This window comes from Cynocephalus volans, chromosome 1, assembly GCF_027409185.1.
Source record: "Cynocephalus volans isolate mCynVol1 chromosome 1, mCynVol1.pri, whole genome shotgun sequence".
Classification (NCBI taxonomy): Eukaryota; Metazoa; Chordata; class Mammalia; order Dermoptera; family Cynocephalidae; genus Cynocephalus; species Cynocephalus volans.
This window is the reverse complement of record NC_084460.1, coordinates 122,755,601-122,781,843: the sequence shown is the minus strand read 5'-3', so window position 1 is coordinate 122,781,843 and position 26,243 is coordinate 122,755,601. Positions and strand designations below refer to the sequence as shown.

Here is a 26,243-nt window from a genome sequence, read left to right as displayed (position 1 = left end):
ATGCTGCACAAGACCTCAGACACAGGCCTTGCAGCAGGCCTCTTTCCCAGGCTGGCTCTTCCTAGGGCAGACTGCAGTCCTGGTGTGTACTTCCTAAGCAGTAGCTAAGGGACAGCTGTTGGGAAGGGGATAGATGGAGCTTACATGGAATTTGGACCTTTCGCTCCACGTGCATACACTTGAAGCCTCTGATGGTATAGACTGAGCCAGAGGTCAGAAAAGAAGTAATACGTGCAGGAACCTCCCCCCTGTCACAGGCCACACAAGCATTAGGGGCAGCCTAATTATTGTCTTCTTTTTCTTTATATTCCTGGTACAGTGCTGGTAGGTGACTCTTCAGCTACTCTTAGGGATTCTTAAGGACAAGGGCTTTAGCTTTGTATTTTTGTGTTCCCATGTGCCTATCACAGTGTCTGTCCAACACACAGTGAATATGCAATACACATTTGTTGAATTAAGTAATGAATGCAACTTATATTGAACATTTTATAATTATCTCATCTCCTTTATTGTCATTTTAAAGAGTTTATGGTAATGTTTGTATGATTTTATGTGTTAGGGCCAGCATTTTTACATAAAAACATATCTCTAACTTTGTATTACCATTAAATGTGAAAATTAGACATATATAAAACAGAATTTTTACAAATTCATTTCCTGCAATGAGATAAGTTAATGGCAGAAGGCAGAAAATAGTGTTGGGTAAGCATGAAAATCTTTTATTTAAAAAAATTTTATTTTGTTTCATAGGATTCACAAGGAGAAAATATTGATATTACAGATTATTGTAGCATCACAGTCACCAGGACAACAGTGCTTATGACCTGTTATAACATATTAGTAACTGCCAAGCCCTAAGGGACTCTGGATACAAGTGTGAGAAGGAGCCAAACTAAGTTCTGGAAAACTAAAAGATGCTGGGAAGAGTGGGACTGAGTTTATCTGCCAGGTTTCTCATGAATTCTGAGGGTAACCCCAAGATCAGTAGGCCCCAGATCTCCTACTGAGCTCGTTTGTAAAGTGTGTGAGTGATGACTTTTGATGTAAAGAGTGTGTGAGTGATGACTTTTGAAGCAAAAAGCATATAATTATTTTAAATTAGAGTAATTTTTAAACACCGCAGTAGCTTGTTTTAACTTTATGACAGAAGTTTATATGCGGTATGTTGCCCCTCCCTCTCCAAAGTTCAGTGACTTTTAAAGTGAGAACCCATCTGAAACGTTGCCAGTACACCTTCTTTGGATGCTGCTTTAGCACATTTACCATGTTGTAGTGAGAAATATTCTGATCTGAGAACTGAGTAAACTGGACTTGGGTGACCCTTAAATTATTTCAGACTCACACGTTCTATGACTCCTATGTTTGCTGCTTGAGTAATAGTCTATTTGTGATTCCACTGGGAGGTAACAAAGAGTTAAGCCATGGTGATAATTTGAGTTTTATACTTTAACTGTCAGGATTCATACTGTTTTATCAGTTTTTTGTTTGTTTGTTTTTGAGAGATTATTTTTTCCATGTTCTCCTTCTATCAACATTTTTAGGCATAATAAAGTAAACTCATTCCAGTCCTCTTCTAGGTGGGACTTGTCTTTCAGGAACACCTCATTAAAGGTATTAATATCAAAGCAGTGACCTTTATGAGCCATCGTCCACTGTCTGATTGTTGTGCCATCACAAGGCATGATTAAAACCATCTAATGACATTGTTATAATATTTCTATGATGAAATTGCCATAGGCAAGACAGTAGGGATCCACTGGCTTTTGGAGGAAGTATTTTGTTTCATAAACAGTTTAAATTGTTTCTGCCATCTAGAAAATAGTTCCTCTTACACAAGGAGATTTAAAAATGTCTTCAGTTTTCTTAATTTAGTGTAGTAATGACACTTGGAGCTATTTTGCCTTCAAGTAATTTTCCCAGCACTTCTGAAGATACGGGCAGACCTGGTTCACATATGTCACTTCCCACTCACTTCTGCTGCTATGTCAGCCCCACCTCTTCCCATATGCCTGTTTATTATTTCCTTCTGCATTCAGGAAACCTTTTTTCTAAGTGGCTTAAGGTGGAATTGTTTAAAAAGAGGGTTTGAGATTCACATGGTGCCTAAAAAGCAAAACAAGCAGAAAAAGTAGTTAGCATGAAAATGTCACATGTACTGTTCCTCTACCTCCAAGGCAGGGGAAAGGGGCTGACTCACCTTCCTTTCTTGTCTGTTCTTTTTTGGACTCTGGCTTCTTTTCACTAAGGTCACTCTTGAATGTGAATGTATATGTTGGGGGTGGGGGCAGCAATGGGGAGAAAGGGTTTAGTCAGCAAGGAACAGAAGCGCTAAGTAGAATACTGAGCAGAGATGAGCAAGAGAACAAATGGAATGGAAGCAAGAAAGTACTTTTCAGTCATCCTTACAATTAAAGTCAGAATCAGAGTATTAGAACTGGAAGTGATCCTATCTTTACATTATCTTAACCTAACAGATGCTCAGTAAATGCATATGAACTAAAACTAATCTACTCATCTTACAGGAGAAGAAATGGAATCCCACAAAGTTTTGTACTGCACAGGGCCATTCAGCTAGCTAGTTGCAGAGCTTGGCTGGGACCCATGTTCTCTGATTCCTCAACCAATTCCTTTTCTATTGAAAGATGCTATAATGGCTATTTTCCTTTTTGTATTTCCAACACTTAGCAAAGAGTAGGAATGAAATGTTGAACTCAATTGTATTATATCCGTAGGGCTGGTGACACTTACTACATCTGTTAATGAGTGGCAATCTAGTAGAAAAAGTATGGATTTTGGAGACAGACCTGGATCTAAATTTCAGCTTTGCCTGTTTGCACTTGGGCAACTTTCTTAATCTTTCTAAGCTGAGGCTTTCACATTTCAATAAATGTGACAATAATAGCTACCATATAATGTTGTTACAGCAATTAAATGAAAAAAGCTTACTTAGTACGGTATGTGGCGAAAATCAGAGGCTTCAGTAAATATTTGTAAAATGAGTAAATGTTAACTATTACTATATTTGATCTCCCTCATAGAGAGTCAGCATATCTTTTAGAAGGTAAGCCAACTTACCTTTTAGGTGTGTCATATTCTTTACAGATATGTATACTTATTTGCCGTAGTTAAACTGCTGTTTGGCTGATTTCTTTTTGTCTTAGAAAATGTCTGTTTCACATTCCTTACAGGCTTTTAATTTTTTTAATTCCAGATTAATCCATGGAGGACAGATGTTAAATGGCCTGGCAGGTCCAACTGTAATGAATGCAGCGCCGTTTCTGTCCACGACCTGGTTTTCTGCAGACGAACGGGCCACTGCCACTGCTATTGCCTCTATGCTCAGTTATCTGGGTGGGGCATGCGCATTTTTAGTTGGACCCCTTCTTGTTCCAGCTCCCAATGGGACATCACCTTTTCTTGCTTCAGAGAGTAGCAGGATTCATATTAAAGATCGCATAGAGACTGTATTATATGCAGGTAATTTGAAGTTTATTTTCTTCTTGTTATACTTTGTCTTTTATCCCATCACCCTCCCTTCTTTTTGTATACCAGATCACTTCACGTGAAATGCTTAAGAGGACTAGTATAAACATATGACATGTGCACATAATGTCCTTTCCTGATCATAGAATGTGGAGATGCCTGTTTAAAACTTACGCCCTTTTTAGGAAGTTATTAAATTTACAGTGTATTATTGCTACATGGAAGGTTATTTCTTAATTTTACTCTTCTCATCCATTTACAATTAAGCATTGTATAACATTTCCTAGTACCTTTTTTAGATATCAGTATGTAAAACTAAATGTCGTTATTGACAATAAACATTTGTTAAGTATCTATTGGAAGGCGTTGAGCCCATTTTCTCCCTTGCAGTTTCCCCATTATTGGCCATGTTCTCTAACCTTGTTAAAGTCGAACACCTACAGTTATTCTTCTTTACATTTTCTACTCTCTATGTTTAGTTTATTAATCAGGGACGTTGATCTTTCCAAAATATTCTCTTGGATCCTTTCTCTTTATTTCTAGAGTCAGGTCCTAGTCCATTCTTACATTACAGCCTCCTACAGATCTCCTTAAATATATTTCTCTTCATACTTATTATTTCCTTCTCCATTCAGAAAACTTTTTATGAGTATTTACTATTTGTGTTTACTGTGCTAAGCACTGGGAATTGGTGAGATCAATAATGAAGCTGTTATAATACCAATAGAGAAATACAGAGGTTGGGAGACCTAACTTGCCTGGGTTTCGAGAGAAGTTGAGGGGTCAGGGAAGGCTTCCCCAAGAATGTAATAATTAAACAAAATTAAGAATTTCATAGGCGTTCACTGAGTGTTTAAGTGGATTAGGGTATTCCATACAGAGGGGACGGCAACTGCAAAGGTGGGGAAGGTATGAGAGAGCTCAGTATATCCAGGGAACTGCCCGTAATTTTGGTATGGCTGGAGTGGTGTAAATGTGTACATTTGGGTGGAGGTAGCAAGTAGCAGGAGATGAGGCTGGAAAGATAAGGGACCAGATTATGATGAACTTTGTATTTATTCGCTTATTTAATGTATTTCGAGCTCTTGTGTATCTGTCACTGAGGTAGACATGGATCCTGCTCTAACAGAATTTATAGTGTTCTGAAGGATACAGACAGGTAAACAAGCAGTTGTAAGACAGAGTGGTGGATGTTATAACCAAAGGCCCACAATTGCTCTGAGAGCTCAGAGTGGCACTTAACTCAGATTTTGAGGTGAAGTAGAACTTCCTGGAGATATAGCATCTGTGTTAGAGCCTGAGGGATGAGAGAGAGTTAGCCAAATATAGTCAGCAGGAAGAATGTACTAGAGAGAGAAAACCACGGATGAGAAGACCGGTAAAGGGAGATACCAGGTACATTAAAGCAACTGAAAGCTCAGAGCAGCTTAGATCTGGTGAGAAAAGTGGCAGGTGAAGCTAGAGAGGGAAGCCAGGCTGGGCAGGCCTTCTAAGCAGCTAAAGAGTTTGAAGTTCACAAAGACCACACTGTGAGGAACTGTATGTCAGAGAGTTACATGATGAGGTTTACATTTCAAAATATGGTTAAGAGGGAATAAAGCTGAAAGCAGGGGCGGCAGCAGTAGTATATAAAGCATTTAACCCCCCTGTAGACGACTCATTCATTTAAGGAAAAAATTGAAATTAAAAATAAGTAATTAATGGGCCGGCCCGTGGCTCACTCGGGAGAGTGTGGTGCTGATAACACCAAGGCCACGGGTTCGGATCCCATATAGGGATGGCCGGTTGCTCACTGGGTGAGCGTGGTGCTGACAACACCAAGTCAAGGGTTAAGATCCCCTTACCGGTCATCTTTTAAAAAAAAAAAAAAAAAGTAATTAAGTAAAACTGAAAGAAGGCAAAACTCATTTTTGAACTTTATTTTGGTCATATCATTCTTTTTATTGAAAACCTCGGCAATGATTGTCTTTTAAATGACTGGGTTTTAGGCACTATTAAGCATGTATTCATGCTCTACATCTTTCTGGCTTATGGTTCCCATGCACTCAAGCAGAAGCCCCTTATTCAAAGCTTCCCAGTTACTTCTTCAGTGCTATCATATTTGCCAGTCTGCATTTCTGAAGTACTGTCCCATGACTCTCCACTTCATTAAAAACACTTCACTAGAATCACTTCCTTAAAAGGTTAAAGTCTCTTAAAGTATTCTAGATAAGGGCACCCTAAGAAAAGTAAACTACGGACCAATGGCTCTTACGAATATTGAAGCAAAATTACTGAATGAAATACAAGTGAACCACATCTAGCAATATATAAAAAGGATGATATACCATGATCAAGTGGGATTTATTCCAGGAATGTAAGTTTGGTTTAACATTCAAAACCCATTAATGTAATATAACATATCAGTAGAATAAAGAGGGAAAACCATGTGATCAACTTAATAGATGAAGAAAAAGCATTTGACAAATCCAATTCCCTTTCAAGATAAAAACAGTCAACAAACTAGGAATTAGACAGGAGCTCCCTCAACCTAATAAAAAGCATCTGTGAAAAACTCACAGGTAACATCATACTTAATGGTCAAAGAGTAAATGCATTCTCCCTGAGATCATGAACAAGAGAAGGATGTCCACTCTTACCATGCCTATTTAACATTGTGCTGGAAGTTTTAGCCAGCATCACTGAGCAAGAAAAAGAAATAAAACGTATCCTGATTGGAAAAAAAGAAGTAAAAAAAATATCTCTATTGAAAATGATGTGATGTCAAATATAGAAAATTTTCTGGAATCTGCTAAAAAACTATTAGATCTAAAAAACGAGCTCAGCAAGGTTTTATGATACAAGATGAATAAATAAAAATAAATTGTATTTCTATACATTAGCGATGAGCAATCCAAACATGAAATTAGAAAAGCAATTTAATTTACAATAACATCAAAAAGAATAAAATATTTAGGAATGCATGTAACAAATGAAGTGCAAAACTTCTACTCTGAAGATTACAAAACGCTGTTGAAAGAAATTAAAGAAGACCTAAAAAAAAATGGAAAAACATGCAATGTTCATGGGTCGGAAAGTTTAATATTGTGAGGGTATCCCAAACTTACTTACAAATTCAGCACAATCCTTACTAAAATTCCAGCTGCCTTTGTTGTAGAAATTGACAAGTTGATTCTAAGATTCATATGGAAATGCAGGGGACCAAAAAATAGCCAAAACAATCTTGAAAAAGAGCAAAACTAGAGAACTCATACTTCTCAATTTCAAAACTTATTTTACAAAGCTACACTAATCAAGATAGGATGGTGCTGGCATAAGGATAGATAAAAGTACCAAGATAATTCAGTTGGGGAAAAAATAGTTCTTTTCAACAAACAATACTGGAACAACTGGATATCCACATGCAAAAGAATGAATTTTAACCACTTCCTTACACCATACACAAAAATTAGCTCAAACCTAAATGTGAGATCGTAAACCTAAATGTAAGAGCAATCCCATTTCTGGGTATCTACCCAAGTGAAATGAAAACACATCCATGTAAGAATTTGAACATGAATGTTCATAACAGCATTATTTATAATAGCCAAAAAGTGGAAACAACCCAAATGTCAATCAACTGATAATTGGATAAATAAAATGTATCTTCATAACAATGGAATATTATTTGACAATAAAAAAGAACAAAATACTGTTACGTGCTCCAGCATGGATGACCCTTGAGATTATTACGGTAAGTGAAAGAAACCAGTCACAAAAGACCACATATTGTTTGGTTTCAGAAATTCAATAATACTGAAATTCATGACGACTGAAAGCAAATGAGTGGTTGCCTAGGGCTGGGAGATTTGGAAGTAATGGTTACAGGGCTTCTTTTGTGGATGATGAATAATTCTAAACTTGATTGTGGTGATGGTTGCACAATTCTAGGAATATACTAAAAACCATTGGATTGTGCTCTTTAAATGTGTGAGTTGTATGTTGTGTGAATTATATGGCGGTGAAGCTGTTTACAAAAATGCTGATAGAAAGATTGCCAAAGAATATGAACACGGCAATCACAAAAGAAGAAATACAAATGGCCGATAAGTATATGGAAGATGCTCATTCAGTGTTAACTAATAATTAAAAAAACTATAAATGAAAACAATCCATTCACTAATTGTTGCTCCTCAGATTGACAAAGAATAAAGAGATTGAGATACCAAAAAACAAACAAACAAAAAACAGAATCTGTAAACACATTTCTTTAAGAATTAGGAATCCATTAATTTCTAATTGAATTAAAATTATCTGTGGCTAAATGTCTTATAGGAACGTTGTCATTTTTGCTAGAATATAACCCCCAGAATTAGAATTATCCTACTGAAAGGACCTCTAGAAATCACTAAATCCAGTCCCTTTAGTAGCCCAGAAAAAGTAAGGGATCTGCCCACATTACAAGTTAGTTAATGGCATAGGCAAGTCTATACTCTAAGTTTCCAATTTTTCTTTTCTACTAAATTGGGCACAGTTAACAAAAGCCTGAACTCCCAAGTGCCAAAACTGGAGAGAAGGATCTGGATGCCTAGGAACCTTCCCTTCTCTAATGGGGCCAAACTAAGATAGCTTGGATGTTCGTTTTACTTTTGATTGTTTAATATTCTACATTAGCTAGTCTTGTGATTAAGTTTTGCTCTCAATGGCTTGGTTTCTTATTTTTGGATGCTTTCTAGTGTCATTCAAATTTCCCATGCAGCCTGTAAATTGGGTTTCTCCTACACTGTGCATCAGAATATGCTATTGCTGATCAAACAAACCTCCTATCCTGTTCTTAACCTATTTTCTCTATCATATTCTTTCTTCCTATCACACTTATTAGACAATCATCCTAGACCTGTTTCAAAATCTATTTTATAGTAAGATGCTATTGCTTTTTAATGTGTTTTCTCCATAGAGTACCATTTGTTTACCCCTCAGTCTTTTTGTCTCTGTAATATACCATAGTACCACCATACTTCTTTGTTTATAGTATGACTTCTTACCTATGAGCTGCTGAAATTTACGTCTTTACATATCTATCTTTCTCGCTAGACTTAGCTATCTTGGCTAGGTACTATATTTTGCTTATCTTTATATGCCTAGGGCTTAGTTGATGCTCAATAAACATTTGTTGGATAAATAAATACTTGAAGTATTCAGCTTTTTGTGTTGCCTGGTTAACCTTTTACTTTTTTTTCTTTCAGAATTTGGAGTTGTCTGCTTAATATTTTCTGCAACACTAGCTTATTTCCCACCCCGGCCTCCTCTTCCCCCCAGTGTTGCTGCAGCTAGCCAGCGACTGAGTTATCGGCGGAGCATTTGTAGATTATTAAGGTAAATATACTTAACAACGGTTGGTTGGTTTTAACTAGCACCTTTAAGATAATTTCACAGTTTTAATGATAATTTAAGATAGTAATTTTTCAGCAACTTATTAATTAGGTTGTAAATAATTGATAAATTACTGATTAGATATTTTAGACTTCCTATTAGAAATCTATCTTGAAAAATCACCAAAAACAAAAACCTCCATAATTTTTGCCTTTATATACCACCTATATTTATTATTAATATTTTTGAAATCAATTTTTTTCCTTAGATAATTTTCTTGGATAAAGAAACTCGTATCACACAAGTGTCTGTGAAATCACTGGTTTTATGTGTTTATTATATTATTCCTAATATGGAAGTTATTTTTATTCATTCTGTATTTGTTAAGGCACATTAAAATAAACAGGTACAAGTCAATACAAAGTAAATAAAATAAATAATGTTCACATGTCACCTAAAATCATCTCATGTACCACCAGTGGGATCATACTTTGAGAAACTTAATATATTATTTTATTTTCTTGGTATAACTTAAGTGTAGTTAGATTAAATTCTACTCCTGACGTCTCAAATGCCCCAGTACTGAGTTTGCTTCTTTGGGTGTATAGAACATCACTATGATTGATTATGATTTGCAATTGGTCCACTAGAACTTATCTTTTGAATTTTTTGTCAGTTAGTTGTGACAAGTTTTAGTAATTCATCAGCAACTCTCTCTAGTTGGTTCTTTCTTTTCTTATTGTTCCTCTTCCATCAGATGGTAAGTTCCTTGTGGTCAAAAACTGTGTCTTTGTATCCTCTATGGTACTATTGTCCAGTAGGAATAGCCACATATGTAATATTAAATTTTCGGGCTGGCCCGTGGCTCACTTGGGAGAGTGCGGTGGTGATAACACCAAGGCCCCGGGTTCGGATCCCATATACAGATGGCCGGTTAGCTCACTGGCTGAGCGTGGTGCTGACAACACCAAGTCAAGGGTTAAGATCCCCTTACCGGTCATCTTTTAAAAAAAAAAAAAAATTTCTATTGGCCACATTTTTGAAAAAAGGTAAAAAGAAACAAGTAAAACTAATTTTAGTAGCATATTTTATTTAATACAATATATCTAAAATATTGTAATTTTTAACATGTCATCAACATTAAAAATTATTAGAGATATTTTACATTTTCTTATTCATATAAAATCTTTGATATCTAATATGTATTTTCCACTTATAGCACATCTGAATTCAAACACTAAATTTTCACTGAAAATACTTGATCTATATTTTGATTTCACTACATTTACAGTTGAAAAAGTATTCAGTTAGTCTCTCTCATATTGCACTGTTTATCTAAAGTTAAAAATAAGTAATTGCAATTTTTCTAATTTTGAATCAACAGATCTTTTATATTATTAGAAAAGTCATATTCTACAGGCCATTATTTGGGTCTTAATTAAAGATCTGTCACTTGCATAGAATATATTTTTTAGTCTTTTCTCTTAATTTTTAACAGAATTTCCATAGCTAAAATAATAATCTATTTTTCCAGCTCTCCACCCAAAATGGTTTTCTTTTTGTGCAAGAATCCAAACCATTTTATAGCTAGCCATAAGTTATAAATTCAGATCTGTTAAAAATCATTTAAATGTTTCCTGTGCATTTAATTCTGATTTCAGGTAACTAATTTTCTTGAATCTTTTTTGACCAGTGAAAAGAAACTTCATATAAAATTCACTATAAATTTGCTGAAAATGTCTCTTAATGCTTCCCACTTAATTGTCTTAAAAAATTTTTTCCACAGCAGACATTTCATTTTGCTCTGCTGCAGCAAATCACAATTGCCATTCATTATGAAATTTGCAACATGCCATCTTCCGTTTCAGTCTCTTATTTTCTTTCTACATGAAATATTCAAATAAGCAAATTACAATGTCACATCAGTGTGTAGAAAAAGTAATTAAAACTGAATCAATTCATTGACACCAAGAAGATCAGTGACATGATACTTGAAACAATACACGCACAGGTGTGCACACTATGATAATATCTTATGCATTGCAGCTGTTACAGTGAAATGTAGTCCTACCAAAAAAATAATATTGTGTTTAATGGAAAAGTAGTTTTCACTGCTTCAGTTTTTAAATTTAGACTTAAATTAGTTAAAATAAATAAAATTAAAACTCAGTTTCTCCGTTGCACTAACCACATTTCAAATGCTGTATAACATTATTTTTCAAATGTTAGTTCACAGCCAACTAGTTTAGTGGATTGATCACCATTTTTTTAAAACAAAGTAGAGTAAAATAGAATAGAAAATATTATTGTATTATTGCATCACATGTAGTAAGGATACATATTTTTTGTGAGACTTTTATTTCAGTATATGTATGTATATATGGGTAGGTCACAAAGTAAAAATAAATTCTTACTCTGGGGTACAGTAAAATTTTTTGAAAACCACTTCTCTGCAGCACCTAATACATTGCCTTTCACATGGTAGGTAAAGAAAAAATATTAGTTAAATTGAATTGTGATCAGTGGCACACATTTGTAAGATGACAGTTTAAAATGATAATTTAAAAAAGTGCTATTTCACTAAATTTTTCTTTATGCAAAGCCAGCTGCAGAGGTTAGGTAACAATAGATAAAGCTAGAGAGGAAGGTTGAGGCCATATAATGCCATACTAATAATTTTGGACTATTCTGTGGGAAATTGAAGGCATTTAAGCTAATGAATTACATACAAGATTGTTCTGACAAGGAAAAACAATAACTTAAAATTATCACTCTGACCACAATATGCGTCTGTTTACTTCTAATTACCTCTAGAGTCAAGACTTTCATTCTTATTTAAACTGTGAAGTATAATATCTTTCCTCTCTATCAAAATCCCTTTTTACCAATGCCTAACATTCCTGTGTCTCTTCCTATATCTGTCTGTTCACTCTGCACAATTGCCTGCTTCTCTGCCTGTGGGCTCTCCATGGCACTTCTATGGCCCCGCCATGCCCCATCCTCCTAGCCTACCAATGTAATTTTTTCTGGTCTTTCAAAGAACTCCTGAAATCACTATCTCTTGGGTTAATCAGAATAACTGCCTCTCTAGATCCTAATTCCACTGCCTAGACAAAAAAACTCGTCAGTGATTATGTTCCCAGGTTGCGATTATTTATTTACCGTCATGACTCCCTTCTCTTAATATGCTTTTAACGTATATAACCTAATATATACATTTCTCTTCTTTTATATATTAGTTTAAAGTTTGATGATGGTTGTTGTTTTTGCCTTTTAGACTTCAAGACTAGAGAGTTGAGTTAAACATGTTCCTTAATTCAAGGCACATGAACACGTTTATTTATTTTTCATTAATTCTTTCGTTTATATTTCCTATTCCCGTTTCCCTTCCTCTGCCCAGGCTCAGATGCCTTTCATGTGTATCTCTGTGCTTTATAATATGTGTTATTGTTTTAGATGCAATCTATGTTTAATTTATCTAAATTATGGCATATTATGTATCTCATTCTGTTGGACTTTTTTCAATAAGTACTATGTGGCTTTTTAAAGATTTTCATTTTGAGACATTACAATAATATACAAAGATAGAATAGTATAACCCCCATATCCCCATAACCTAACATCGAGAGTTATCAATTTACAACTAATCTTGCTTCATCTCTGCTTCCCCCTTTCCTGTACCATGAAGCAAATCCCAGATGACAAGTCGTTTCACTAGAAATATTTCAATATGTGCAATATATGTTTAAAGAATACGGACTCTTTTTAACATAAATATAGTACCACTATTTTACCTAAAAATTTTCTAACAGTAATTTGCTAATATCAAATCAGTGTTTAAATTTCTGTGTGTTGTCTCCTGTTTTAACAGTTTTTTGTTTGTTTGTTTGTTTTTTTAAAAGATGACCAGATAGAGGATCTTAACCCTTGACTTGGTGTTGTCAGCTCTCCCAAGTGAGCCACGGGCTGGCCCTCTTAACAGTTTTTTGAGTCAGGATCCAAATTAGTCCACACATTGCAATTGGCTCAAATGCCTTATAGTCTGTAGGTTTCTTTTCCATCTCTCTCTCTTTTTTCTCTGTGATTTGTTTGTTGAGGAGCTAGCTCTTTTATCCCCAATGTCTGAATTTTGTTGATTGGCTCCTTGTGTAGTTGACATATTCCTCTGGCCTTTGTGTTTCCTGTAAATTGTTGACCAGAGCTTTGTCCTGATTCACATTTTATTTTTGCTTTTGTTTTTATTGTACAAGACTACTTCATAGGTGATGCTCCCTTCTTTAATCAGGAATCGTATTATGTGTGAATAGCTCTCATTTTGTGATGTTAGCACTCTTGTTTTCAAGATGCATCCCTGTTGTTATGTGTATACCTAGTTCTTTGTACTCCATGGCATTAATCTATCACATTTTATCTACCTACTCCCGTTGCCTCCAATTCATTGTCACCACAACCACCACTGCGGTAACACTCATATATGTCACCATAGACCTGAGAATTTCCTTGTAAAATAGACCCTGCAACAGGATTGCTAGGTCATAAAATATTCTAAGCTTAATTTGCCAAGTATTACCAGATTGCTCTGAAAAATGCCTGCACCTATCTATAGTTCCATCAGCAGTGCCCATGTCCCCACGTGCCCACCAAACTTGACATTATCTGTGTTTCTAATTTTCGCCAGTCTAATAGGTATAAACAAATAAATCTTTTGTTTAATTTGCCTTTTGCAGTTAATAAGTTTGAGACTCTTGCCATGTGATTGTTAGCCTTTTAGGTTTTATCAGTAAATTCCTGTTCCTAACTTCTGTCCATTTCTTAATGGTAGTTACTGCCTTTTTCTTGATTATTTACATATTCTAGATATAAATTCCTTGTTGATTTAAAATTTTTCAAATATCTACTCCCATTCTGTCATCTGCCTATTAATTTTATTCATGGATTCCTTAATTATTAACTTTTTGGTTTTATCTTTCTCATTTAGGTTTTTATTCCACCTAGAATCTACCTTAATATATGCTGTTAACTAGTGCTGCAGGGGTTTTTTTTCCTCCATAAAAACTTGCACCATTTTACTAATTTGGGGTGAATTGACACCATGGCCTCTCTTTCTATTTAAATTGTCTTCTGTGCCCTTAATTAGATTAAAGGTTGCTTTTCTTCTCCCTCTTCATAGAATTCTTAGGCCATTATGGCTTATTCCCATATACTTTATAGTTTTTAAAATGGCTGTCATGAATGATATCCAATTTTCATTATATTCTTTAAATTAAACTTTTTATTTTGAGATCATTGTAGATTCACATGCAGTTGGAAGAATAATGAGAGAGATAACATATACTCTTTATCCAGTTTCCCCAACAATAACATTTAGCAAACTGTAGTACAATATCACAGCCAGAAAATTGACATTGATACAAGTCAAGATACAAAACATTTCTGTCACCATAAGGATCCTTCCTGTTGCCCTTTATAGTCGCTCCTACTTCCCTCCCACTCTACCCCTTTGCCCCTATTCTCTATTACTATACTGATATTTCAAGAAGTTATATAAATGGAATCATATAGTACCTAACATTTTGAGGTTGGCTTTTTTTACTCAACATAATTCTCTGGAGAGTCACTCAGGTTGTTGTGCAATATCAGCACACTCAATATAATTCATCAATAGTTCATTCTGTTCTATTGCTGAGTAGTATTCATGGTCTGGATGTACCAGTTTGTTTAACCATTCACCTGTTGAATGATATCTGGGTTGTTCCTAGTTTTTTAGTATGACAGATAAAGCTGCTATAAACATTCGTATACAGATTTTTGTGTGAACATAGTTTTTATTTCTCTGGGATATATGTTCAGGAGTGCAATTGCTGGATCAGACGGTAGTTGTGCATTTAGTTTTTTTTTTTAAAAAAACTGCCAAACCAGAGTGGCTGTACCAGTTTTCATCACTAGGAGCCATTTATGAGTCATCTACTTTCTGCACATCCTTGCCAAACTTTAGTCTTATCACTGTGTTTTTATTTTAGACATTGTGATAGGCATGTAGAGGTACAATTTCTGTAGAGGGCACTTAGCAATATCTGTTAAAGTTACAAATACACATGCTCTTTGACATGGCAGTTACACTTCTAGGAGTTGATTCTACAAGTGTACTTGTACATATGTGAAATGACTGTTTATAAGAGCAAAAGAATAAAAATATATATGGTTAAGTAAATTTATGATACATAAACGTATCAGCTATGTAGCTGTAAGAAAGATGAGGAAACTATGGATTGATTATGGAAAGAGCTCTAAAACCTATTAAATTAAGAAAGCAAGGTTCAACAAATGGTTCTAATATGCTATCATTTGTGTAAAAAGGTTAGGGAAAGAAATATATGTATTTACTTGTATTGGCTTATATATTTATGAAATATTTTTGAAAGTTATTCAAGAAACCAATAATAGTGGGAAGAGGAAAGGGATAAGAGGGAGACTTTTTCTCCATATTTTTGTAACTTTTCAGTTTTGAGCAATTTGAATTTTATTTCCCATCGAAAAATTTTATTTATACAAACTTTAATGATAATAAAACAAAAATGAAAGCTGCTGTCTGAAAATCATAAAACTAGCAAATTATGCTTTTTTTAATCTTTGCTTTTTCCCTCTACTTTGTTCATAAGAACAAACAGTAATTTATCCTTTCAAATAAGAGCTTTTTTGAAAAATTGAACTCCCTACATTCTATGAAATAATGTTGGTAATTCATCTATATAATAAAGTAAACATTGACAATTTTAGTCAATTGGTACAAAAAAGGTTACTCTTATAAAAATAAAGAATTTAAAGAAGCTTGAATTTATTAACAAACTGACAAATATTTTCTGTTTATGATTCTGGTGTTCCAGTTTCCAATGGCTTACATTTTTCATGAGTAAGAGTTTAAATTCTAGATTTTAATATGTAATAATGGTTTTTTTTTTACTTCTCTTTACAGCAATTTGAGATTTTTGATGATTGCTTTAGCATATGCCATACCGCTTGGTGTATTTGCTGGCTGGTCTGGAGTTCTGGACTTAGTTTTAACACCAGTGCATGTCAGCCAAGTAAGTATTTTATTTCTGCATATGTTGTAGGTATTTTACTTCATTTAACTTATAATATTGGTTACATATTCTTGGTTTCAGTGTTAAGGACTGGGTAAGACATTCTTCCTTAGAACCCTCTAATGTCATTTAACCCTCTCCCACCTTCCGTGCTATTATTGCCGTATGTTTTAACTGTTAAAGACATTATTGTTATTGTTTACACAGTCAATACTCATTTAGATTCACCCTCATATTTACTCATTTTGTTGCTTTTCATTACTTCACTTATCATCGATCTTCCATCTGTGATCATTTTTCTTGCCGTCTAAAGAGCACCCGTTAGTGGTTTTTGTTTGTTTATTGTGCAGGTTGCTACTGACAAATTCTCTTGTTTTGGGGTTTTTTTTAATTTTACATTTGTTTTGTTCTGAAAATGTCTTCATTTCCCTTCAGCTTTGAAGATTTTTTCTGTTGGGCGTAGAATTCTTGGTTAGCAGTTATTTTCTTTCAGTTCTTTGAAATTATCATTCCATTTTCTTATGGCTTTCATTATTTCAATTGAGAAGTCAGCTTTGACATTTAAAAGATGGCTGCTTTTAGCATTTTATATGTATCATTGGTTTCAGTGGTTTTACTATGACATAACTAGGTGGTAATCTTTTAAAACTTTATTTTGCTTGAGCTTTATAGGACTTCTTGAATTTAGGGCTTGATGTCCCTCTTAAGTTTCTGAAAATTCTTAGCTAGTATCTCTTCAATGCTTATGCTACATTTTCTCTAATTTCTCTTTTGGAGACTCTAACTATTTATGGTATACCTTTTCACTGTATTCCCTATGTCTCTTCTTCTCTTTTCTGAATTTTCCCTTCTTTTGCCATTCTGTGCTTCAGACTGCATATTTTATCTAGCCTTCCTTCCAACTCACTATTTCAGTTTTCAGCTCTGTGTAATATGCTGTGAAATTTGTCTATGAGTTAATTTCAATTATTGTATTTTTAAGTTATAAAATTTCTATTTGGTTTTTTTTTAATACTTTACACATTTCTGTAGAAATGCTTGATCTTATCTTTTTTTGTCTATTAAAAATTTAAAAATAGTTATTTAAAGTCTTTATCTCATAATTCCATTATCTGGATCCCCTGGGAGTCTATTTATATTTTTGGTATTCAGTCCTGTTTTCTAATCTCTTTATGTGTTTGATTATTTTGGCTGAGCACTAGACATAGTATATGAAAAGTTAAAAAGTTAAAAGTTAAGCTTCAAGATGGTATTATTTTCCTCCAGAGATAATTTATGTGGTTTTTTTTTTTTTTAATTTTTTTTCTGGCAGGAGTCTAGGGATCACTTTAATCTAGTTTCAGAGATAGAGATCATTTAAAGCTGGGCTTCAGGCCCTCAGAATGCTCTCCTATTTCCAGTTTCTCCTTCTTGTAGAGTATAGACCTTCAGAGCCCCCAGCTAAAGTCTGGGGTTTTTACAAGGCCACCCCAACCCACAACAGGCCTCAAGCTCATATTTTTTCTTTCCTAGGTCATTGAGGCTATCAGTAATTTCTCAGCCCCTCAGCCACCTTTTCTGAAATCAGCAGACACCCCTAAAGGAAAATTATCTCTAAATACCAGGCTTATCTCTGGATTTTTTTTCCCATCCTACATCATGATTTCATAATTCTGGATTACCTTGTTGGCTCTCTGATGCCTTTCCCCCAGATTTTTTAGTTCTCAACCAGAATATTAATCCAAGTTGCCTAGTGTATCTGTCTTAGTCTATTTGGGCTGCTATAACAAAATATCTTAGACTGCATAATTTATAAATGATAGAAATTTATTGCTCACAGTTCTGGAGGCTAGGTGCCAGCAGATTCGGTGTCGGGTAGGGCTTGCTCTGTGCTGCCAAGATGGTGCCTTCTTGCTGTTTCCTCACATGGTGGAAGAGGCAAGGCAGCTCCCTTCAGCCTCTTTATAAGGACACTAATCCCATTCTTGAGGGCAGAGCCCTCATGAATTAACCACCTCTTAAAGACCCCACCTCTTAATATTATCACACTGGGATTATGTTCCAACACGTGATTTTGGGTAAACACCAACATTCAGACCATAAGACCAAAGCAGTACTTTTACCATACGAAAAAAGCCTTCCTTTAAGTTTCTGACCTATTTTTATGGATGGCAATTATTCTAAGTGTGGTCAGTTTTGATAAGGAACAGTATGGCACCCATTTAACTGATGCTGATTTTGCAGACCTATGTTTCATGTTGTAAACTCTAAGGAGTCCTTTCAAGTATCTTTGTCTGTATAAACTCTGAGAGAGAAAAGAGACTATGAATCACACCAGGTATTAAATAAAGTGAAATATGAAATTAAATGAAAGCAAAAGAATTTTTAATTAATTATTGGGTAGAATTTTATCAACTAAAATGAATGTCATGAACAAAGGAAACAGAAAAGCACAAAACAGTTGAAAGGACCAGCATCAGTACAGCCAGATATACAGTGGTCTTTAGCCTGGCACAGGACCCCACTCACGTAGGGGATAGATGGGAATATTTGTGGGAGCCTGATATCATTAAGTGGGCCTTGGATAGTATATGCTAAATGCTCTGCAATGAAAGGGGTAGTCTTACAGAACAGAGGATTCTCTTGCCCCAAATGCCAATGGTATGGTAAACTGTAAAGATAATTTAATCTTCAGGATGTTATCTTTCTCCAGAGAGCATTTATGTTTGCTACTGGCAGCATACACTGATAGAGCAAAAGAGTTGTATGAAGTTATTATATTACTTAGAGTAGGCCAAGCTGCTGTGACAAGGGGACTGCCAAAATTCCAAGACTTAAGAAGAAATTTATTTCTAATTCATGTAGCAATCTAAGACAGTGTACATGACAATCTAGGACACTTGTCCACAGTTTGGACACGTTCTTTTCCTCATGCTGATTTACAGACCGTATTAGTCCATTTTCTGTTGCTTATAACAGAAAGAGTACCTGAAACTGGGTAGTTTATAAGAAAATGAAATTTATTTCTTAGTTTTGGAGGCTGGGAAGTCCAAGTTCCAAGGAACACATCTGGTGAGGGCCTTCTTCTTGGTGGGAACTCTCTATAGGGTCCCCTGGCAACCAGGGTATCACATAATGCAAATAGCCAAGAGCTCTTTCATGTGCTCTCTTTATAAATCCACCAGTCCACGCCTCTGACAACCCATTATTCCATGGATTAATTCATTCACAAGGGCACAGTCCTCATGATCCAATCACCTCTCAAAGGCCTCATTTTTCAAATACCATAATTGGATTTCCCACCCTCTTAACATTGTTAAGTGTGGATCAAGTTTCCAGCACATGAACTTTTGGGGAACACATGGGACTCATAGCATAGACCTAGGCTGCTTCTACTTCATAGCTCTTCTGTCCTCTAGGACCTTATCATTATAAGCATGGGTGCAGCTGGGTGACCACATACAGATTACAGCTGTCAGAAAGGAAAAGAAAGCATGGAGGAGGCCTCTAGCTGTCTTCCAGGTTCTAACCTTGAGGTGGCACACCTCACTTCTGCTCACTTCTATTAATGGGAACTTAGTAACATGGTTACATGTAACTGTATAGGACTGGGGCATGTAATCTAGCTAAGTACCCAAGTAGACCAAGATAACATATTTGGTGGACAGCTGGCAATTGCTGTCACAGGTGTAATGAAAAACATGACTAGTAAAATATTAAAAGGTAGAGGTTAGTTTGGGCAACTCTCAAGTGCCAGATCAAGTTTGGACTTTGCTCTTTAGTCACAAGGAAAGCCAGTAACTATTTCTGAGCAGGGAAGTGGAGTGATTGGGATAACTATTCTGGCATTGGTGGGCAAAATAGATTGTGGTGGCCATTTGAAAAGCTATTACAGGCATCCAGGAGTAAGAAATAAGGTGAGAAGCAAGCGTGGAAGTCATGGGAAGGGGAAAGAGAAGACAAAATGCACCAGTATTGTTAGGGACACATGGGATGTCAGTAACAGCAATTAACATGCATTGAGCACTTTATTAACTTATTTATCCCTCAAAAACCTTTGTTATCCTGGACCTACTAATGCAGGAACTGAGACTTAGAGTGTGAACTGGGACAGAAGCCAAGTCATACTAAGAATTAAAGATCTGTGAGTGATGAGGATGCGTTGGCAGCATTTGTAGATTGCTCTGAAAAAGTCTGGCCATGAAGGGAGGAGAGAGATGAGAAAGATGGAGAAGCATACTTGGGTAGTAACAACAGCTGACGTTTATTGAGCACGCCCTGTATGCTGCCGCTGATCTAAGTCTTGTACACAAATTCTCATTTAATCCATTTTATAGGTAAGAAGGCATAATTTGCCCAGGATCCCAAAGCTAGTAAATGGCAGGTCTGGAAACATTTCTCAAGAGGAAAAGTTGTACATTTGAAACCAGCCCAGCTTCTGCTTCTCTATCCACACACACACACACTCTCTCTCTCATTTCTCAGTACATTTCCAGTAGTTTCATTTTGTTAGTTAGACTTACTTTTTGACGTCATTGACCGTTCTTCTCCCATTTTCTTAAGAGTTTCTAATGCGATGCTTGTATGTAGTACGTGCTTGAGAAATAATTCGATGACATTGATCATTCTGTTGATTTAAATATTCCAGTGAAATGTCAGTCAAGGACATATTTACTGAGATAAGTTTATATTAGTTATACATGAATTCTTTCATTTTATACATTTTCTTAAATAGTGTTTCCTAAATTTCTTTCCATTTAGCTATTAAAATATTGATTATAGAGGATTTTTTTCCCTCATTCCTTCTAAATTGCAACATAATAGTCTTGTATTAAATATGTCTGCTATTTTGTCAACAGGTTGATGCTGGCTGGATTGGATTTTGGTCTATAGTTGGAGGCTGTATTGTTGGAATAGCTATGGCAAGGTGAGAAAATTTTGTTAAACATGTGAGTGGACAGAAGACGGGGGAAGGGAAAGCACAAAGAGAAATAGCCTCCCAAAATGAACATTAAAATTCAGGGAAAAGTAAAACAAGCAAAGGTCAGAAAAGGGCACTTGTTCAGGCTACAAGAAAACTCACATGCAGTAGATAGAATTGGCTGCTATAGGAAACCTTCTCAGGAGTAGTCCTTCCTAAAATGTTTTTTGGAGACTAGAAATTTATTTCCAGTGTAATTAAACTGCCTCTCTCCGTTTATTAAAGAACATGTACAAATGGAACCCAAAGAAAGGTGATATGATAATAAAGGTAAATTGATAGTTATCAGCAATAGAAAAGAATCGAAAAGAATCATTTATAAGAGCATCTCTAGAACTATCCATGAAAAGGCAGATATTTATTTCTGGTGTTTTTGGTAGGTATGTTCCTGATTAGCAGATATTTATTTCTGGTGTTTTTGGTAGGTATGTTCCTATGTTTATCACATTTTGATGAAAAATGTCAATAAAGACTTCCAGTTTCATCAAACTCCCTTTGATCTTAACCCATTATGACAACACATTTTTAGAATGAATCAGAAGGAGGATTAAAGGTTTCATTGATTCTAAAAAAAGAATGAAAATGTCACTCTTTTTAGGTGACCGCCTGTGAAACTGTTCTTGGTGTTTCCAAAAAGATAATATTCATTTACTTTCCATATCATTTTAGCCTGTTTAATCCAAAACAAAATTAGGCAATCAACATTACCAGGAAGAGGAGAATCTAATTATGTATTTGGGGAGATCAAATAAGATATGTAAGTCACCTCAATATCTAAATTCTTAAACATAATTGACACAGGATAATATTATATCCAAACTTTTTGTGTAGTGTTTCTGAGATAATGCAAGAATAAATTAAGACTATAATTTGTAAATTACTTTATTTGATGTTTTTGTAAGTTAGGAAAATATAAGAATAAAATCTAAAAGCCAAAACAAGATAGGAAAATACTATTTGTAGGAAATCACTTCACTGATACTGAAATACATTGACCTGTCACATTTTGACAAGAATCATACCTAATTTTTCTAATTAAATCTCCAGGCCAATTATAGTGAGTCATCATTGATCAAATCCTATTCTAAGCACCAAATAGGTCAAAGAGGGAACCATTATATATCAGAATTGACATCTCACATTCTCCTTTCTCTTTATTTTCTTTTTACAACCTCTTAATTTTTAACTATATATAGATAAAACTAGAGGGAAAAATTAGAATAAGGATATTTCTGCTTTTAATTTGTTGAAATGGAAGTTCTGAAAAATACTGCCCTTACTCTGGGATCTGAAATCAGTTTCAGGTATCTACTAGGCCTAAAATCAATTTTAAAATTAGTTTTATAATGCCATTTTTGGGATTCCCTAAACAGAATCTCCTTATAGACACTGAGTGTTTTGGGTAATTTTGTTGGTAATTACATTGCTAAAGGACACTATTAAAGGTACTACTGAGCCAGCCCCGTGACTCACTTGGGAGGGTGTGGTGCTGGTAGCACCGAGGCCGCGGGTTCAGATCCTATATAGGGGTGGCCGGTGCGCTTACTGGCTGAGTGTGGTGCGGACGACACCAAGCTGAGGGTTGCGATCCCCTTACCAGTCCAAAAAAAAAAAAAAAAAGATACTACTTCAGTCCTAACAATATTGTTTGATGGCATCAGCCCATTTGAAAGGACTGGGTCTCTAAAAACAGCAGACACAGTGGTCAGTTTATTCTTGTATGACCAGTGTCTATGAAACCTTGCAGTTCAACTCTGATTTGTACCAGAGAGCTGTTTTAGTTTCTCTTACATTGACATCTGCCTATCTGATGAATAAGTTTATGCAGCATACCAAAATGTAAATCAGAAAAGTGTTTGGTAAGCTTGGAATTAAAACAAAATTATTTCAATTTTGTTGGGAGACATTTCTATCAAGCTGTGGAGCCTTTTTCAGAATACATAGCATTTTCTGCTTTTGAACTTTCATAGATGGCAACAAACCTGTCACTGGGCAAAAGTGCATCTGTTTTTCCCACCAAAAGATGGCATCAGCTCTCATAGGAAGTCATTTTAGTCTAGAAAATCCTAACAAACGTGATTAACATGTCCTATCATGTCAAATAAGTGTAAAACAAAAGTACTGAAAGTGTTAAGGACAGTCACGTAATTACAATAGAAATTAAAATCAACTTTTAAAAATTCAGAGTAGAGAGAATGTGGTAAATGTTGTATTTGGGATGGGATCAGTATAGGGATAATCCCGAAGGACAGAGTAAACTGTTTAGGCCAATTGTATGTACAGCCAGAGGATTGTACCTATAAAATCAACAGTTAATCTGCTGATAAGGAAAAGCAGTTGGCAAAGGGAAAAATTTTTTGTCATAACCAAATAAATAAACATCTCTCCCAGTCTTTTAGTTTTATGTTGATTCAAGAAAAAGCAGGAATTTTGAGAACTTAAAATGTCCCAACCTTTGTAGAATAGTATTCACTATTCCACATGCTATATTCTTGCCCTCAGGAAGCATACAGTCTGGTAGGGACGGCAAAAAATAAACAAATGCAAAAACAAGACAATTTCCAGTAGGAAAAAAATGTTTTGAAGCAAAACAATGGAGAGACAGGATGGGGAGGCTTCTTCAGTAAGCCTGGAGGCCCTGTTGAACTGAGACCTGCATGACCTGCAGGATGAGCCAGGAGCAAGTCATGTGAAGATCTGCATTCCAGGCAGATGGGACAAGTACAAAAGCCACGCGCTGCTGTGGGAAGCAATCTGCACCTGTGAGAAACAGAAACTGGAGAATAGTAAGGAAAAGGGAGAGAGCAGAGGCAGGGACCGGATCATATAGGACCTCAGAGGCTCTGCTCTAGGCATTTGTATTTGTTCTCTGAGTTTGAATTTTGGGAGAGCCATCTTTGCAAGTTTACGTCAACAAATTAGCCTATTATCTAAAACTGGGATAATATATATTCATTACAGAATGTTTACAAAGTATAGAAAAATATAAATAAAAGTTGGTAATTTAAAAACTCAGATCCATCCTATAAGTCATAGATCTTGAACAGAGATGACATTTTGTATGTTTTGTAGGAGAAAACATTTTATCACAAACTAACATCACACACACAAGAACATTTGTAAATTAAAAAAACAACAAAACTAGCTTTTAAAAAACTGCATGGCAAATTCTTCACGTAATTTTTGTTTAATGAAAGCACGTCATTGATTTAAATAGTATTTAAAATTCCAGCTAGAATTAATGTGACATTGTTTCTTTTCAGGTTTGCAGATTTTATCCGGGGTATGCTGAAGCTAATTCTTCTCCTCCTGTTTTCTGGGGCTACACTATCATCCACGTGGTTCACCCTGACCTGTCTGAACAGCATCACACACCTGCCTTTAACCACAGGTGAAAACAGACTATTTTTGAACTTTGAATATTTTCAGTTCACAGAAGTAAACATACTCTTACAGTAGGGCTTCATGCTTTCCATAAGTAATTGTCGGAAGGTTTCCTTTGTCCAGTCATCAAACCATCATCCCATTTAAAGAGCCCAAGAAATTACTAAAAATATCTTAATTGGTACTTCGCACATGGGAAAGAAATATAATCTTTAGCTTAAACTCATACAACATGGAGAGCTTATATTTGTTTAAAATTCATATGACAGCATAATACAAAGATCTTTATCCTGTTTATAGTCGTTGCATCATTATTAAAGAGTAAGGAAAATTAACAAAGGCAAAAAGCCATAATGTTTTAAGTACACCTGAGTAGATTCTTTGAGCCAGCACCTATGGCTTTATTTTATATTCAGTTTTATTGCATCATCAATACAAAACAAAATTTACTGGGAATACCTATTGAAGGTATATGTTAACCAGCTTACTTAGCTCATCTAATTGAATTGAAACATTTATAGTTGCTGTTGTTTTAATCGTTTTATTAATGTCAATTCAGGGTCTGTATTAGTTTTCTATTACTGCTGTGATAAATTCCACAAGTTTAGTGGCTTGAAACAACACAAATTTATTATCTTACATTTCTATAATAGGGTTAGAAGTCCAACACGGGTCTCACTGGGCCAAAATCAAAGTGTGGGCAGTCTCTAGGAAAGAGTCCGTTTCTTTGCCTTTTCCAACTTCTGGAGGCTGCCCACACTCCTTGGCTTATCACCCTGTTCTCCATCTTCAAAGCCAGCAACAGTGGGTCAAGTCCTTTTCACATTGCATCATCTGTGCCTTTCTTCTACAGCTACATGTCCCTCTGAACTCCCCTCTTCTGCCTTTGTCTTCCACCTCCCTTTTCCACTTTTAAGGATCCTTGTGATTACCTTGGGCCCACCCAGATAATCTGGGATAATCTCTCGATTTTAGCAACCTTAATTCCATCTCAGCCTTAATCCTTTGCCATGTAAAGTTACATATTCACAAATCCTGGAAATTAAGACATGAATAACCTTAGGGGAGGTGGAGACATTATTCTGCTTACCATGGGATCCTTTTTAAATTACTATGACGGGGGTGGGGAAAAAATAAATTTTTTAAAAAGTACCACAACAAGGGCCAGCCTGTGGCTCACTCGGGAGAGTGTGGTGCTGATAACACCAAGGCCGCGGGTTCAGATCCTATATAGGGATGACTGGTTAGTTAGCTCACTGGCTGAACGTGGTGCTGACAACACCAAGTCAAGGGTTAAGATCCCCTTACCGGTCATCTTTTTTTAAAAATAAAATAAAATAAAATAAAATAAAATAAAAAGTACCACAACAAATTATTCTAGAAACCAAGGGGACTCTGTTATTGCTTCTTCCTTTCTTCTAACAAAAGATTGTTTCAGATGCTTATTTTTAATTCCATTTGCAAGTAATATTCAGCCACCTTTTGGATTATGTGTTTAATCATAGTGTTACTTGCTATAAAAGTAGATTATAGGATTAATTGTTATAACAAGCATTCGTATGAGTAGGAGTAAATAAAAGTCTGAAAGTAGCTTCAAAGGGACCTATTGCCCGGTGCTGTGGGAGTCTCTGAGGAGGTGGGTTCCTTTTGTCTACGTATAATTAAGGAATACTACATAACCTGATTTGGATCTCTGCACTCTGTAATAAAAGAACCAGTGGTTTACACATGAGAGGTATCAAGTCTTTCAAAGACAGCCATGTAGTTGGGAGTTCCTACACTTTTACAGTGATAATAGGACAATGGGATAAGGTTGTCCTATAACCACAATTACCGAACCATGCACCAAACCAGCCACCTTGGCTTGCCGCAGCAAACTGACAAGGGCTAACACAGTGTCAACATCTGTCAGACACTGCTCAAACCTCAATTTAAGGAAGTTCCCAGTTTCAGCATTAGATTGTGCTGCATTTTTTGATGAT

The 26,243-nt window shown here is 35.4% G+C and overlaps 1 protein-coding gene across 1 annotated transcript in view; it reads left to right on the top strand.

The window, feature by feature from the left end:
• SLC49A4 (solute carrier family 49 member 4) overlaps positions 1-26,243 on the top strand; it is a 72,050-nt gene that overhangs the window by 28,826 nt on the left and 16,981 nt on the right. Inside the window, exons 3-7 of the mRNA XM_063112591.1 lie at positions 3,212-3,477; positions 8,709-8,838; positions 15,809-15,917; positions 20,756-20,823; positions 24,141-24,268. Of these exons, the coding sequence (XP_062968661.1) occupies positions 3,212-3,477; positions 8,709-8,838; positions 15,809-15,917; positions 20,756-20,823; positions 24,141-24,268 (701 nt within the window). The remainder of the gene's footprint in view (positions 1-3,211; positions 3,478-8,708; positions 8,839-15,808; positions 15,918-20,755; positions 20,824-24,140; positions 24,269-26,243) is intronic.